The sequence below is a fragment of the Octodon degus genome, unplaced genomic scaffold (genome assembly GCF_000260255.1).
Source record: "Octodon degus isolate 3935 unplaced genomic scaffold, OctDeg1.0 scaffold00255, whole genome shotgun sequence".
NCBI classification, from domain to species: Eukaryota; Metazoa; Chordata; class Mammalia; order Rodentia; family Octodontidae; genus Octodon; species Octodon degus.
The window spans coordinates 1,026,788-1,042,408 of record NW_004524831.1 but is presented as its reverse complement, the minus strand read 5'-3'; the positions used below and the strand labels follow the sequence as shown (position 1 = coordinate 1,042,408).

General features: G+C 38.5%; 1 protein-coding gene across 1 annotated transcript in view; it reads left to right on the top strand.

The window, feature by feature from the left end:
• Nucleotides 1-15,621, top strand: part of LOC101567336 (zinc finger protein 791-like) — a 29,729-nt gene that overhangs the window by 10,820 nt on the left and 3,288 nt on the right. Inside the window, exons 2-3 of the mRNA XM_023706399.1 lie at nt 14,451-14,577; nt 14,767-14,827. Of these exons, the coding sequence (XP_023562167.1) occupies nt 14,451-14,577; nt 14,767-14,827 (188 nt within the window). The remainder of the gene's footprint in view (nt 1-14,450; nt 14,578-14,766; nt 14,828-15,621) is intronic.

Here is a 15,621-nt window from a genome sequence, read left to right as displayed (position 1 = left end):
GGGGATCAAACCACAGCAACTGAAGCCTGACTGCTTTGTTGAAGCAGCCACTTAAAGAACTGAGCTAAGGGGCAGGCCTCCTGGCCACATAATTTAATATTCCATAAATGTTTTCCTAGTTTCTTTAGCTTGATAGACCACAAAGAAAAGTCACAGTAAATGTACTAGTATGTACGTAAATGGTCATCATATGCCCTGTAATTGAGCTTCACGTGACTAACTTAAATGGAAGTGATGAAACCTCAGGAGCATTTAATACTAGGGTAGTTAGAAGAAATTCTAAAAATCTGTGTAAGTTTGAATGTCATGACTGGGTGGTTTAAACTACTGTGGGAAAGTCAACAGAAGGTTTCCAAAAAGATTTTTAAAAATGCAAATTCGGGGCTGGTGAGATGGCTCAGTGGTCTAAAGCACCTACTTAGAACAAACTAAAAAGCACAGGCACCACGGTTCAATCCCCCAGCACCACATGCCAGCCAGCGCCGCCCCCTGGTGGGCTGAGCTGGTCACACACACACACACACACACACAAAATTTTTTAAAAAATGCAAATTCTTATTTACAGCAACTTGTAACAGGATTCAATTAGATTATTGAGGGATTCAGCAATGCATAGGAAAAAGTGGGTAATTCACACCTGATTAATTGATCTGCATATTTTGGCATATGAAAAATTTTCTGGATTTTTTTTTTGTTTGCTTTTTTTTTTATTTTTATTTTTATTTATTTTTAATTTATTTATTTTTGCAGAACCAGGGATTGAACTCAGACCCTTACGCTTGCCAGGGAAGCGCTTATTCCACTGAGCCATCTCCCTGGCCCCTTTTGTTTGCTTTTTTAAAATTTCAGTATGAGAGTTTAATCCAGTGCTTCATACATGCTAGGCAAGCACTGTACTACTGTGCTGAAGTCCCCAGTTATGTTTTCTAATAATTAATAATATCACACAATATTTTCTAGTTTGTGCATAAAATCTGCAGCAATGCAATTTCTCTTCTTAAAGATGTGGACTGAGAACCTTTATCTCATTCAACACATGAATATTGACGTGAAGTAGGTGAATAACATGGATATTGCAATAAAAAATAAATGCAAATGACTTTTGGAGAAGGCCCAAATTGAAACCAAAGATACAACAAAGTGATACTTGTTGTTCCAGGCTGCACATCATGCTTGTTTTCACCACTATGTGCTTAGAACTGCTCTAGAAGGACCGCTGTCTGTAACAAATAACGGGGTGGTGGGAGAAAGGAATCGCATGTAGGTTACCTTTCTGAGACTAGAAATGCTTGACTTTCATTTTGATTCATTTTTGGTAATACTGCTAATGTAGTGTGCCATTTTCTTCATTTATTAGATGTTATATATTCTTTTCGGCATGTTTTGGTATTCTTTTTGATAGTTAAATAGATTAAGAGATAAGGTATGGGGGGGGCAGAGAGATGGCTCAGTGGAATAAGCGCTTTCCTGTCAAGCGCAAGGGCCTGAGTTCAATCCCTGCTTCCACCAAAACAAAAAAACAAAAAACCCAAAAAAAGATAAGGTATGAGAAAAGCTACACAGTGAAACCTGATGCCTCACTTATATTTCTGTCATCTGACAGATTTAACCCCTTGCTTCTATTTCACTTTGTCCTACCTTTTTGCCTGCAATCCAGATCTTAGTTAGGTAGCACGGTTTTCTCCATGTAATATAGAGTCTGGAAGTACAAAAGAATACTTGTGGCCTGATTTGCAGAGACAACATGCAGCAAGAGCCTATTAGTTCAATAAGAAAACAGTGGGGCCTGGGAGAGAAACTAAGCGCTTCCCTGGCAAGGGCCTGAGTTCAATCCCCGATTTTGCAAAAAAAAAAAAAAAAAAAAAAAAAACAGTAGCAGCTCTGAGTATCTAGGAGCAACTTCTGCTTCAGTGATGTTAAACTTCATTCTGGGTGAAATCCGTATTTAGGCAGGAAGCCTGTATTGAGAAGGGTCTGGTTTATAGTCTATCATTTGTGTTACTCTCAAACAAGTAGTGCATGTTTTCTGTCGCCCTTTTTAACTGAGAGACCAGGAAATGGAACAGCTGTGTAACAGGAGGGAAAGCTTGGTTCTCGCCACACTGTCCAATCAGGCATGCTGTCCAGAATGAGGAGTCTTCCTCCATCAGCAGCCCAAGTTAGAAGTTCCTGGTGTGTTGCTGCAAGACAAGCTAGATGGCTCACACTGCTCTGTGAGATTCTCTGACTGCAAGTTATACCAGAAGGGCCTTGAGAGAACACTGACCCTGGAAATGGTGATGTGCACAGATCAGTGACCTGAGACAGGAGTGGGGCTGTGTTGGAGGTAAAGTCAGTTGGATGTAGGCAGAACCATCTTGGTAGGACCTAGTCCTACGTGCATCAGCTGGAAAGCTATATTCCTCTAGGTCAACTTCTGCTTTTATACCTCTGCTCTTTCTGGGTCTTGGGGTAAGGCCAAGAAAGTGCCAGGCCCTCAGTACCCTTTGCTGTGCAAGTAAGGTGACTTAAACATGTCCAAGGCACTGTCATGGGCAGCACAGCACATACTGTGTCACTGCCCATCACAGTATGCACTGACGAGTGGACAGTTTTGGTAGATCTGCTGACTGGTGTGATGTTTGTGTTTGAAAAGCACTGTGCTGTCTTGTGTTCCCATCTCTGCTTCCAACAGGAGACCTTCCATTGTGCTTTATGTCTAAAAATACCCTGCTTGTTTGTTTTGTTAGGAAATTGATTGGATTGTGTGGACTTCACAGTTTTTGGCCAAATCATCTATTGAGAAATTCAGAAGTGACTGTGCTATAAGACAGTGAGTTCTGGTTGGTAGAGGTTCCCTGGGGACATGTGGAGGAAAGTGGGGGCTTCAGTTTTTCTCTGCTTCTTGCTATAGTGAGTTGAGCCCTTTTTCCATTACTGTGCTCCTTAAGGATAATACAGGAGCACCCTGTTTTGTCTTGTTTTAAAGATTTGTACCAAAATAACTGTTGAAGTTGTGAGGGTCTGGTATTTTGTCCCAGTGATGGAAAGGTAACTAAGACACCTGGCAATGATGAATGTGACAAAATTGTAGGACACACAGTATTATGGTTTGTGTGTATTTGTCCCCCCAAAGCCTCATGCAGTCATTGAGGTGCATTCTATGGTTTGTGATTAACTCATGATCCACTGGGATTACTGGTGTGAGTGCTGCTGGGATTATAAGTGTAAGAGCTGCTGGCACTGTGGGCGTGAGTGCTACACCCAGCCTGGGGTGGAGAGCCTGAATGCAACATAAGGGAGACATATTTGCTCTCGGTTGCCATTGTTTCTGCTGCTCCTCCGTTTTTCTGTCTGCCCTTTGCCACTGTCATGAAAGATTTCTCCCTGCCACGAGCCACTCTGCCTTGGCACCAGCTGAGTTACTGGACTGAAAGCTCTAGTAACTGTGAGCTAAATAAGCCTTTCCTTCCTTCATTTTGAGTGCCAGGTATTTGTCCCAGCAACGAGAGAAGAGTAACTGAGATACAGAGCCTCTAATGAGCTGTCTCCTCCATGCTGGACTTCATTGTAATGACAATGAACTGCTCACTTTAAACTTATATCCAGGGGCCTGGGGAGATAGCTCGGTAGAATAAGTGCTTGCCTGGTAAGCACAAGGTCCTGAGTTCAATCCCCGGTACCGCAAAAAAACAAAAAAAAACAACTTTATATCTAGACATTACCAAATTAGAGCATGTGTATAAAGATGATGAATGTGTTCAAAAATGTTCAACGTTCCAGGTGATGATGCTAAATATTTGATAGAGGACTTCCTAAACAAGCTTAAATGCCTGCTTTTTCATAGCAAAGCAATTAACCGCTTAATCTATCATGATATAAGTTAGAATGCCAGAAATGGTGGAAGGAAATTTTTCAACTTAGGAAAGGAAAATGAGGGCATTTTTTCCATAGGACACCTTCCAGAGGCGACTGCATATTTAAGCAACAAGGAGAATGCTCGTATGGTTTTTGTGAGAATGAAGGGACAGGAAGTCACCATCTCTCATATTGTTCCTATAGTTTTTGAAAACTATATAGATTTGTTTTCTTTTTGACGCCAATGAAGATTAAAGCAGGAATATATATAAAAATTGTATGGCAGTACATTAATGCCCAAATGTAGGTGAGCAAACATAAATTTGAAGCACAAAAGGGTTGATTTCTTTTGTAAGAAGGAGAAAATAGATGTAAATAGAATGCAAGAGGTGTGACTGTGAGTAGCAAAATTAGATCATAAACAAGAATAAAAATGTTTGTTTATGTATTTATTTATTTATTTATTGAGACAGGGTATGGCTATGCAGTTCAGACTGGCTTTGAGCTGGGTTTGTAACCTATGGTGACCTCTGAACTCTCAACAATCCTCTTGCTTCCAGAGAGTTGGATTATAGGTGTACACCACCACACCAGCTGAAAAATGTTTTCTTATGTTAGGATGTTTTTATGGAGACTATAGGGATTTGTTGGTCTTTTGGTGGTTCCTGGGAGAAAAGGGTGAGAGGATTTAGAAAATAAAGACAAGAGGTAATAACTGAAGTCAGGTGGTGGACCATGCCTGATTGGCAAAGGACCCCAAAACAACAGGATGGGTATTTATATCTTTGCAAAGTTACAGGTCATAGGGTTGTCTAGGGACCAATAGCTCACAATGTCTGTTGAGGATGGTTTTTCTCTTGAGAGAGGTAGTTTGACTGCTTTAGGCAGTGAGGCCTTATGCTACCCTCCCACACATAGGATCCATTTCTACTTCAGTGGCTCCCAGTACATCTCCCTTTACTCTTTTGTTGTGTGAATGATGGGTGTTCCATTGGGGAAGCTATGTTTGGAGAAATTTTTAGAAGACCTTTTTACTCTTGATGCCAGGCTAAAGATTTTTGGTAGTTGTATTCAGTAATTTAACCCTACGTACTCTAATATTCCATAACGGTAGTGAGTTACCAGGATAGCTGCCAACTGACAGAAGTTGTTAGTAATTTGAACATTTTACTGCTTAGCATATTATTATGGACTTTCTTTTAACATTTTGTGTTTAAAGTTTCTGCTGGTTAACAACAAATTAAAGTGAGAACTGTATAAATCAAAAATTAACATTTTGCCATAAAACAAGGTCAATTAAATTTCCCCAGGATTTACCTTGGAACCATGTATAGCAACTCTTAGATCTTTTGTCACTGTCAGCCATATGGATGAGCCATGGCCATTGGTTAACCATATTGCTTTCTGGGAAAACTTGAGAGATTTTTTTTTTCTCTAGGTAACTCTTGTTAGGCACACTATACATTGTTGATCATTCTCCTCAGTGGTCCCATAATCTCCTTGATGAGAAAATCTGGGTCACAACTGAGTTATAGGATGTTGCATCAGAGGTTCTCTTATGTCCGGAGTCTGCACAGACCTCGAGGGCTAGGGCCATATATTGGCTATAATCTTTAGCCCATCCATCGCTCTATTATTTAGTCTCTAAACTTCAGTCATTAAACATATAAAAGAAAAGCTTAATGACATTACCCTGTAATGGAGGCAGTAAGCTTAACATTTTTATCTATCTGAATATCAAACACCTTAAACATAAAATGGAACTGTTATTGTCTACCAACCATGGATATCTTAATATTTAAATCCCTATAGAATGTTAAAAGACAGGGCCCAGGGAGATAGCTCAGTAGAATAAGTGCTTGCCTGGCAAGCACAGGATCCTGAGTTCAATCCTTGGTACCACCAAAAAAAAAAAAAAAAAAAAGAAAGAAAGAAAGAAAGAAAGAAAGAAAAAGAAGAAGGTTAAAATACAACAATTACATATTTTACACAGAAATTTTTTTTTAAATTTTATTTATTTATTGGTGGGGCAGCTCAGCCCACCAGGGGGGCGGGGCTGGCAGGCATGTGGTGCTGGGGGATTGAACCGCCGTCCCTGTGCTTTGCTAAGCTTGTTCTAAGTGGGTGCTTTAGACCACTGAGCCATCTCACCAGCCCAAAGTGCCTGTTTTATTTTATTTATTTTATTTATTTATTGGTGGAACCAGGGATTGAACTCAGGCCCTTGTGCTTGCCAGGGAAGTGCTTATTCCACTGAACCATCTCCCTGGCCCCTTACACAGAAATTTAGAAATCAAAACCATATACAACTTGCAGCATGACAATCCTGATGACATTTTGTAACATACTTAAATTTTTATTTTGACATAACATATCCTTTTTAACCAATCATATCTATCTAATACAAAAGAAACTTTCATCTAATTTGTCATCCTTTAGTGAGATACACATCACAAGTTTTTATTAAAGACAGATGTGGGGCCGGGGAGTTAGCTCAGTAGAATAAGTGCTTGCCTGGCAAGCGCAAGGGCCTGAGTTCAATCCCTGGTTCAAAAAAAAAGAAAGACAGATGTGAATCTAAATGAAAAGTCTTATCACAATAAGCAATAAGCTTCAGCCAGTCTTCCCCAGTAGTGGCAAGAGCTTTGATCAGGCCTACCTTGCCCACTGCTCCCACTGTAGGACTTACTAACCCACCTATCTCCCACTACTGCTGAGTCCATGCAATCACTAGGAGCGTGAAAACTGCCAAAACAAAAGAGCAGAAGGCAATTTCTTTCTTCCAACCCACCAAAAATAAGTCTAGGAAAGAAAGACATAGAAAAACTTGAAAGTCCCATACCTGAAATTTCTGAAATAATAGCAACTTAAAGTAACAAGTCCATCAGCTATAAAAGAAATATAATCAAAAATAATCTCTCAGGTCAAAAAAGAATTGACAACAATCATGAAAGAATCGCTCAGCACATCCAAATGAGACACAGATAGAAAATAGAGGAGAATAGAAAAATCTTGGTAACACTGAATGGACAATATAGGAAAGAATTAGAATGGATGAAACAGATTCAAACAGGTATCCAGGAAATTAAGAATTCAATTAAAATCTAGCAAAGCTGCTTGAAAGAAACTGAAATAAACTTTCAGAACCCGAAGACAGTGGTACAGCTAATGGACACAGAAGGAAAGATGATCTAAAACTAAATAGGAACCAGGAAATAACAATTTAGCAACCACAAGATGCAAAGAAAAACAATATGAGACTAATAGGTGTCAGTGAAATAGCAGAAGTCAACAAAAATAACATAAAAAGACTATTTGCAGAAGTAGTAGCAGAAAATTTTCCAAGCATGAGAAAAAAATCTGACATACATTAAGTGAGGGATATAGAACTCCAATCAGCCATAATTGAGATAAATCTACACTTGGACAGATAATACTTAAGATCCCAGAAATTCAGCAAAAGGACAGAATATTAAAAGCTGTTAAAAGAAACAAATCACCTGCAATGGAAAGCCAGTCAAAATCACAGCGCATTTCTCAACACAAACCATTAAACCAGGAAGAGCTTGAACTGAAATGTTTCAGATCTTGAAAGAAAATTTCTTCCAGCCCAGATTTATGTACCCTACCAAATGATCTATCAAATTTAATGGAAATATAAGATGCTGCCATGACAACAACTGAGGAAATAACCACCAAAGGAAAAAAAAAAGAAAAAAGAAATAACCACCAAACCAACCCTACAGAGGATATTGCTATTCTAGAAAAAGACAGAAACAACCACACTTTCAAAAACAGAAAAAAGGAACCACCAAACAGAGCAAGCAACTAAAAAGAGGGAAACCGTTTAGAACCCATAGCGGGAAGATAATACGACAAAGATAAGCCAGTACATATCAGTTATAACCATCAATACAAACAGCTTCAATTCACCAATCAAAAGAAACAGACTCATAGATTGGATTAAGAAACAAAGTCCAACAATGTGCTGTACAAAGGAAACTAAATTTAACTCAAAAGGAAATTGATAGACTGAAAGTCAAAGGATGGAAAACAATTCTCCATACCACAGGAAACCAGAAAAAAGGAGGGATAGCTATTCTGGTTGCTGAGAATATTACCTTCAAACTTGACCAGTACAGCAGTTTTGTCGTATGAAGATGACTAACTGATGTGAAGAACCCCAGAATTAAATTCCATAACTTTTCATATTTTCCAATGTCACCAACTGGATTGAACAATCCTGGACAGCATAGACACGGGGAATTTTGTACAACCTTCAGAATATGTTTAACCTTCTGAGTATGGGTTCCCTTCTGAATAGCAGTCAAGCAGGGTTTTGTTTTTGTTTTTGTTTTTAACCTAGCCAGCTTCTCACTTCCTTTTAATTTACAGCAGATTGTTCCTTTAAACTATGTATTTCCTCAAGCATTTAAGAATTTCTTTTCAACGGGCCGAGGAGATAGCTCAGTTGAATAAGTGCTTGCCTGGCAAGTGCAGAGTCCTGAGTTCAATCCCTGGTACCACAAAAAAAAAAAGAAAAAGAAAAAGAAAAGGAAAGAAAAAATAGTGCAGATCATAAAAAGGTCAACATTTGTACAAATGTTCACATGATAAAGGCAAACAAACATAAATGAATGTGAACACTGTTATTCGTAATTTTCTATTTAAATATCTCATATCACATCTTCAAAGATTTTGGGTGATATTTAATGATAATAATAATATAACATCATTGGTATATTCAAAACATTTCGTCATTGGGCACTGGATGAAAATATACATGTGGAAAAAAAAATGCATATGATAACTCCCTACCTGACCCAAACTTTCCTTGTCACATTATTATTATTATTATTATTATTATTATTATTATTAATGTATTTGGTACAGGGTCTCACTATGTAGCTTGTACTGGTAGTGATCCTCCTGTTTTCTGCCTCCCCAGCCTTGAGGTTACAGGAGTGCACCACCACACGCCCAGTCTGATGACCAGCTCAGTGCACCAGGGGATAGGGCAGGGGCGGGGCCAGTGCAGCATGTCATGCCTGGCATTGAATTCACTCCTGCCCCTGCACTTGCCTAAGGAGGTGCTTAGCCCACTGAACTACCTTGCCAGCCCTTTCTTGTCTTATTTTTGACAGTGATCTTTGGCAACTTTTCCACAGATTACCATGTGTGATTTTCCATGAATAGTGTTGTTTTAGTTTCTTTCCATATAATTTTCAATAACGATGATAGAAGTTGTATGGGAAAATATTTTGAGACTTTCTGTGTCTCTTCACCAATGCTGATGTCTGAATCAAGGGAAAAAGTACTCTCATTAATTCTCTTGGTTAAGTGTTTCAAGGTTTTTCATAATCACATCTAGGGCTGGGGAGATAGCTCAGTGGCATAAGTGCCTACCTGGCAAGTGCGAAGTCCTGAGTTTTCAGTTCCTGGTACCACACAAAATAATGATAATCATCATCATCATCATCATCATCATCATCATCATCATCATCACATCTATCTACAGGAATAATAGGACAATATATTCTCAGGGTTTTGGAATAAGTTATTGGTCTGTTGATTTTGGCAAACTCAAAAGCAAAAGAGATAAGTGTAGTTTGTGTCAGTTGACTTTCCCTCCTTGTATAAGTCTTATTCTTCCACAATATAATGTTCTTTGAATTTTCTCAAAATTTGATCTTGGCACTTCCCTGGCAAGTGCAAGGGCCTCAGTTCAATCCCCGGTTCTGCAAAAACAAAAACAAAAACAAAATTTTATCTTGGGCCAGGGAGATAGTTCAGTGGACTAAACTGCCTGCTTGGGTACGCTTAGGCAAGTACAGGGACCGCGGTTCAGTCCCCAGCACCATATGCAGTGCCAGCTCCACCCCCAGGGTGGGCTGAGCCAGCCAGAGTCTGGGCCTAGTGGTGCACTCCTGTAATCCCAGTGCTGGGGAGGCTGAAAGCAGGAGGATCACCATGAGTCCGAGCTGTGCAGTGAGACCCTGTAACAATCAAATACATTAAAAAAGAAAAAGATCTTTTTTTATATTCAGTATTTCTCTCGAGTCAGATATGTTCTATATATTTTATATATTTGTGTTCTTTGATCTATACTTTCTATACAAAATATTGGGTACTCACAATATTGTAGTCTTATTTATTTTGCACGCTATCCATACAATGCATTTTCTCCTAATTCTGAGGGCTACTTTAAACTCCAAGGAAACATTTTTCTTGTATCTAAAAGCTACTTCAGGGGCTGGAGAGATGGCTCAGTGGTCTAAAGCACCTACTTGAAACAAGCTTGGCAAAGCACAGGACCGTGGTTCAGACCCCCAGCACCACATGCCAGCCAGCCCCGCCCCCTGGTGGGCTGAGCTGGCCACACACACACACAATAAATAAATGTAATAAAAAAATAAAAATAAAAAAAATAAAAGCTACTTCAGTATAAAATCTAAGACTGAGGCCAGGGAGATGGCTCAGTGGAATAAGCACTTCTCTGGCAAGCACAAGAGCCTGAGTTCAATCCCTGGTTCAGTAAAAAAAAAATAATAATAATAAAATAAAACAAAATCTAAGACTTTTAAATTTATCTTTCCATGTAATTTATGTAGATAAAATAAAACTGTATATAATCTAAATGTACATATCTGTTTCTTCCTGTGCATAAATAAAACATTATGATTATATTCAGATATGTTTGGCTGCCTATCTTTTGTGAGATCCATTTGTCATTGTCTCTACTAAATGCAGATTGTAATAAAAGATGTAACTTGAATGCTTTATATAAAGGGTGCAATAAAATAAAGTGTGCAAGCTATCACTTTGATCATGTGGTGTTGAATATTGTCAGTCTTCTGTTATACTTGACAATTGTAATTTTTTGGGTAGAGAATAGGAGTGACTAGTAAATGACACAGTATTTTCTATAAATTTTCCTTTTACGTGTGTGATCTGATACAATGTCTCAACTTGAAATCTTGACTGGTCTTGAAGTTACCTCACAGCTGGGGCTGGACTTTGGACTCCTGCCAATCATCAGACTCACAGAAATCCTCCTACCTCAGCCTCCCAAAGTGCTGGGATTACAAGCAAGTATTATCACCCCTGGATGAACTTTTGCTTTTGTAATTAGTGCCTACTGAGTTTGTGATGGCTTCATTTTAATGTATTTAGTGTATTTTGTACATACCTTTTGCCTCATCAATCTCACTAAGACAGTCCTATGAATACTTATATATGTGTGCACAGCGATCAGTAGTTCTCATTGAGCTATAAGACAGTATGCCATCTGGCCCCTAGTTTCATTGTGCATAGACTTCCTCTAAGAATATTATTTTCCCATTAGCATTTCGATATTATACATAAACCTTCTTAGGGCTAGGGAAACAGCTCAGTGGTGCAAGCACCTGTGTGGTAAGCACGAGGTCTTGAGATCGATCCCTAATACTGTAAACAAACCAACAACATAAATCTTTTTTTATTATTTTTATTTTAAAACAAAAAAATAGATAAGACAGTAGAAACGATACAGAATTTTTTAAAAAAATGATAGGAATTCAGCAAAAGTTGCTACATTGTACATTGTTTTCTTCAAAGTAGTTGCTCGGGTTACCAAATATAAGCATGTAAAATTTGTCCAAAATCTTAAGCATTAACTGTTCTCTTGAAAAATCTCATAGAAATTAGTAGTATAATCATCTTAGCTTGGGGCCAATGAGATAGTTCAGTGGCTTAAATTCCTGCTTGGCAAGGTCTTGAATTCAACCCCTAGTTTAAAAAAAAACACAGAAGATACATATATAGATATAGATATATAATTATACATTATATAATCTATATTATATAATGTGTATGATGATGTTTTCCCCTTTTTTTTTCCTTTTGTTTCTTTCCTTCATCTGTGTATTTTAGATATACATAGTGATTACATTCATCTTGGGAATTTTTACCTCTACATAGTGTATCTTTCTTCTTTATTTTCTTCCACTCTTCAGCCCGCAATTCAGACCATCTTTCCCTCTTTGTTTATAAAATGGTTGCCTTTTTGTCCTTCAATTCCTTGTTCTAAAGCATTGTTTTCCATGTTATATTGAAAATTAGGGGCTGGGGAGATGGCTCCGTAGAATAAGCGTTTCCCTGGCAAGTGCAAATTAATCACATATTCAGTGTTATAGTTTTCAGAAAAACTAAACTGAATTTGTTATATAATTATGTTCTTAAACACAGGTTTTATAATAACTTACTAATGGACTACCTACTCGATATTGTATCAACCTTTTTTTTTCTTTCCTTTTTTTGTCTCCTCCTCCTCCTTCCTCCTTCCTCCTTCCTCCTCCTTCCTCCTTCTTCCTTCCTCCTTCCTCCTTCCTCCTTCCTCCTTCCTCTTTCCTCTTTCTTCTTTCAGTTCTGGAACTTTATTTCAAAGTTCTCATTCACCTTCACTGTCTGGAGACTTTTGAATGTGGTAACGGATATAGCTTACCAAGGTATACAGCTTGTTTGGTGACTCTTCATCCTCATTCTGTTTCCTAGACAACTGTACCTGGATACAATATGGAACATTCCTTATTCCTTTGGCCCAGACAGCTTTGTTGAGCCTGGTATCAATGCACGTCTGGAGTCCCCATCTCCTTCAAGGCCAACTTCCAGATCTCCTTAAATGCCCGAGGGGCACACTTCTTAAAGTCCACACTGGATGTGCTTGTGAATGTTGATTGTGTATTCTTAGGTCACCACCTCATTGATGGCAGAATGACCCTTCTTCTTGCCACCCTTCTTTGCGGGAGCCATTCTGCTGGGCCCCCCTTTTTTGTCTTTTTGAGACAGGGTCATGCTATACAGTTCAGGCTAACTTTGAGCTCACTTTGTAGCCCATGATGGTGTTTTTTTGTTTTTGTTTTTGTTTTTGTTTTTTTGTTTTTTCTCAGAACTGGGGATTGAACTCAGGCCCTTGCACTTGCCAGCGAAGTGCTTATCCCACTGAGCCATCTCCCTGGCCCTCCATGCTGGTCTTGAACTCACAACAATCCTCCTGCCCCAGCCTCCTGAGTGCCGGGATTACAGGTGTGCACCACCACACAGCTGATATCAACCTATAACAAGTATATTTTTCATTCATCTAGAATGTTAAATGGACCACTGGCTAAAATAACTGACTAAAATGATGGAGGCTGGGGAGATGGCTCAGTGGAATAAACGCTTCCTTGGCAAGCACAAGGGCCTGAGTTCAATCCTCGGTTCCGCCAAAAAAAAAAAATAAATAAAGTGACGGAACTTAAATATATGTATTATAATTGTAGATTATTAACTCTCTTACCAGACTTTTACATTTTACCAGGTGGGTAATTATCCCAGCTATACCATTTCTTGGTCTCTTGCCAAAAGAATTAACATAGCCAAACCATAGTGATGTATACACCCTCATGTTTATACTGTCATGATTTTATAATTACAAATGTTGACATCACCCCAAATGTCCACTGACTGATGAATAGGTAATGAAGATGTGGGGGTTTTGTGCAATGTAATATTAACCTGACATAAATAGATAAACTGGAAACATTTCTAGCTAAATGGGTGGCCCTTTAGGTAGTAATCCATTTGCTATTTTATTTTATTTTATGCGGAACTGGGGATTGAACTCAGTCCCTTGCGCTTGCCAGGCAAGTGCTTACTCTCCTGAGCTATCTCCCTGGCCCCTGGGTGGACCTTGAGATCACACTCGCAAGTGAAATAAATTGGACATATGTCAGTAGTAGCACATGGTTTCTATGCTGTGAAAAACCAAAAGAGGAACAAAATGCATACTATTTATTTAATGTCTAGTTAAGCTTTTTTCCTAGAAATATATTTGGATTTCAAAATGCTATCTGTGTATAATACAAGAAAGAATGGCTTAAATGAATATTCAGATTTGAAGGTGTATATTCTGTGGTCCTTCAAAAGCATTCATCAGGGCCGAGGAGACAGCTCAGTGGTCTAAGTGCCTGCCTCACAAGCACAGTGACCTGGGTTTGATCCCCAGTACTGCATACCATGCCAGCCCCATACCAAACTGGCCACTGAAACTGGGTGTTGTGGTGCATGCCTATAATCCCAGTGCTGAAGAGGCAGAGACATAAGGATCAGTATGGGTCTGAGCTGCATAATGAGTCACTGTACCAAATAAATGTTTTTTTATTTTATTTTATTTATTTATCTTTTTCTTTTGTGGAACCAGGGATTGAACTCAGGCCCTTGTGCTTGCCAGCCAAGCACTTATTCTACTGAGCTATCTCCCTGGCCCCATAAATGATTTTTTAAAAAAGCATCAAATATTTTTCTGATTTCTTCTTTGGGAAATGGTGACTTGCAGGCTGCCTATGTAAGCTTTGCTTTAGAAACTGCACAAATACATTTCTATGAAATAGGAAAACCACTCATACTGATCCACTTTGGCTCTGGCACAGAGATAATATAGCCTCAGAAAAGCATATGAAACTCTGTGTATGCTAAATGGGGTTGGTAACACGGGCATGGAGGAACATCTTCAATTTAGCTTTTACAGGAGGAATTCAAGTACTGAAGACATGAGTACCAGTGTTGTTTCAGGAAATATGTCTGTGATTATTTAGGAGGCAGTGACCTTGGAGGATGTAACTGTGAACTTCTGTGAGGAGGAGTGGGCTCTGCTGAATCCAGCCCAAAAGAAGCTCTACAGAGATGTGATGTTGGAAACTTTTGGGAATATAAATGCTATAGGTAAGGATGACATCATTTTCTCATATATGCAATGAGAGAGCATTGGTTCTTGCTGATGGGGAGGTAGATTGTGAAACATTTTGAACAGTGTCTCCACCCTATTTACATTATACCATGAATATAACTGCTAACTGATAATTTTTGTATTATGATGTAGTGACGTTTTGTATTTGTATGGCTTCAATTCAGGAACGACTTTGGAAAACCAGCAAATGGAAGAAGAATACAAAAATTGCTTGGAAAATCTAAGGTAATTTACATTTATATAGAAAAACAGTACTTCTCAAGAGTCCGTGTGTGAGCAGAAATATTACAAGGCAACTCAATAAGTCAGGCCATATTCAAATTTATTTAATCTCACAATATTTTTCTCTATGTCCCTACAGCTTGATTTTGTTTAATCTGATAACTGAATACAGAAATATTCCAATATAGAAAACTAATTTAGGGGCTGGGGAGATGGCTCAGTGGAATAAGCGCTTCCCTGGCAAGCGCAAGGGCCTGAGTTCAATCCCTGGTTCCGCCAAAAAAAAAAAAAAAGAAAAAGAAAACTAAGTTACTTGTGACATTTTGCAACAGGAGACACTATTTCATACATTGGTATAAAAAATTTCCTTCAGGATCAACATCATAAAAATGTATAAAGTTACATTTGCTCATTTTTTGGGCATATCTGAAAACAATAAATCTTGAACTTTGGCAGGAATTCACCTGCAAGTTGCCTGCATGTATATATGATATACATTATCTAAAAAAGTTGCCAATGAGTTAGCAACTATCAAAATGCACTAAATGCTAGTATAATAGATATTTGAGAACATCCTCCAGAGAATTGTGTGCATTCATGTTTTAGAATTCTTAGAATGTACCATTTTTTCCCTTAGACTTTTTTGATAGAAATATAAGATAGAACCTTTGTTATGCTCACTGTACAGATATCTCAAAAAAGTAAAAATAATGGGGCTGGGGAAATGGCTCAGTAGAATAAGTGCTTCCCTGGCAAGCACAAGTGTCTGAGTTCAATCCCCAGTTCCACCAAAAAAA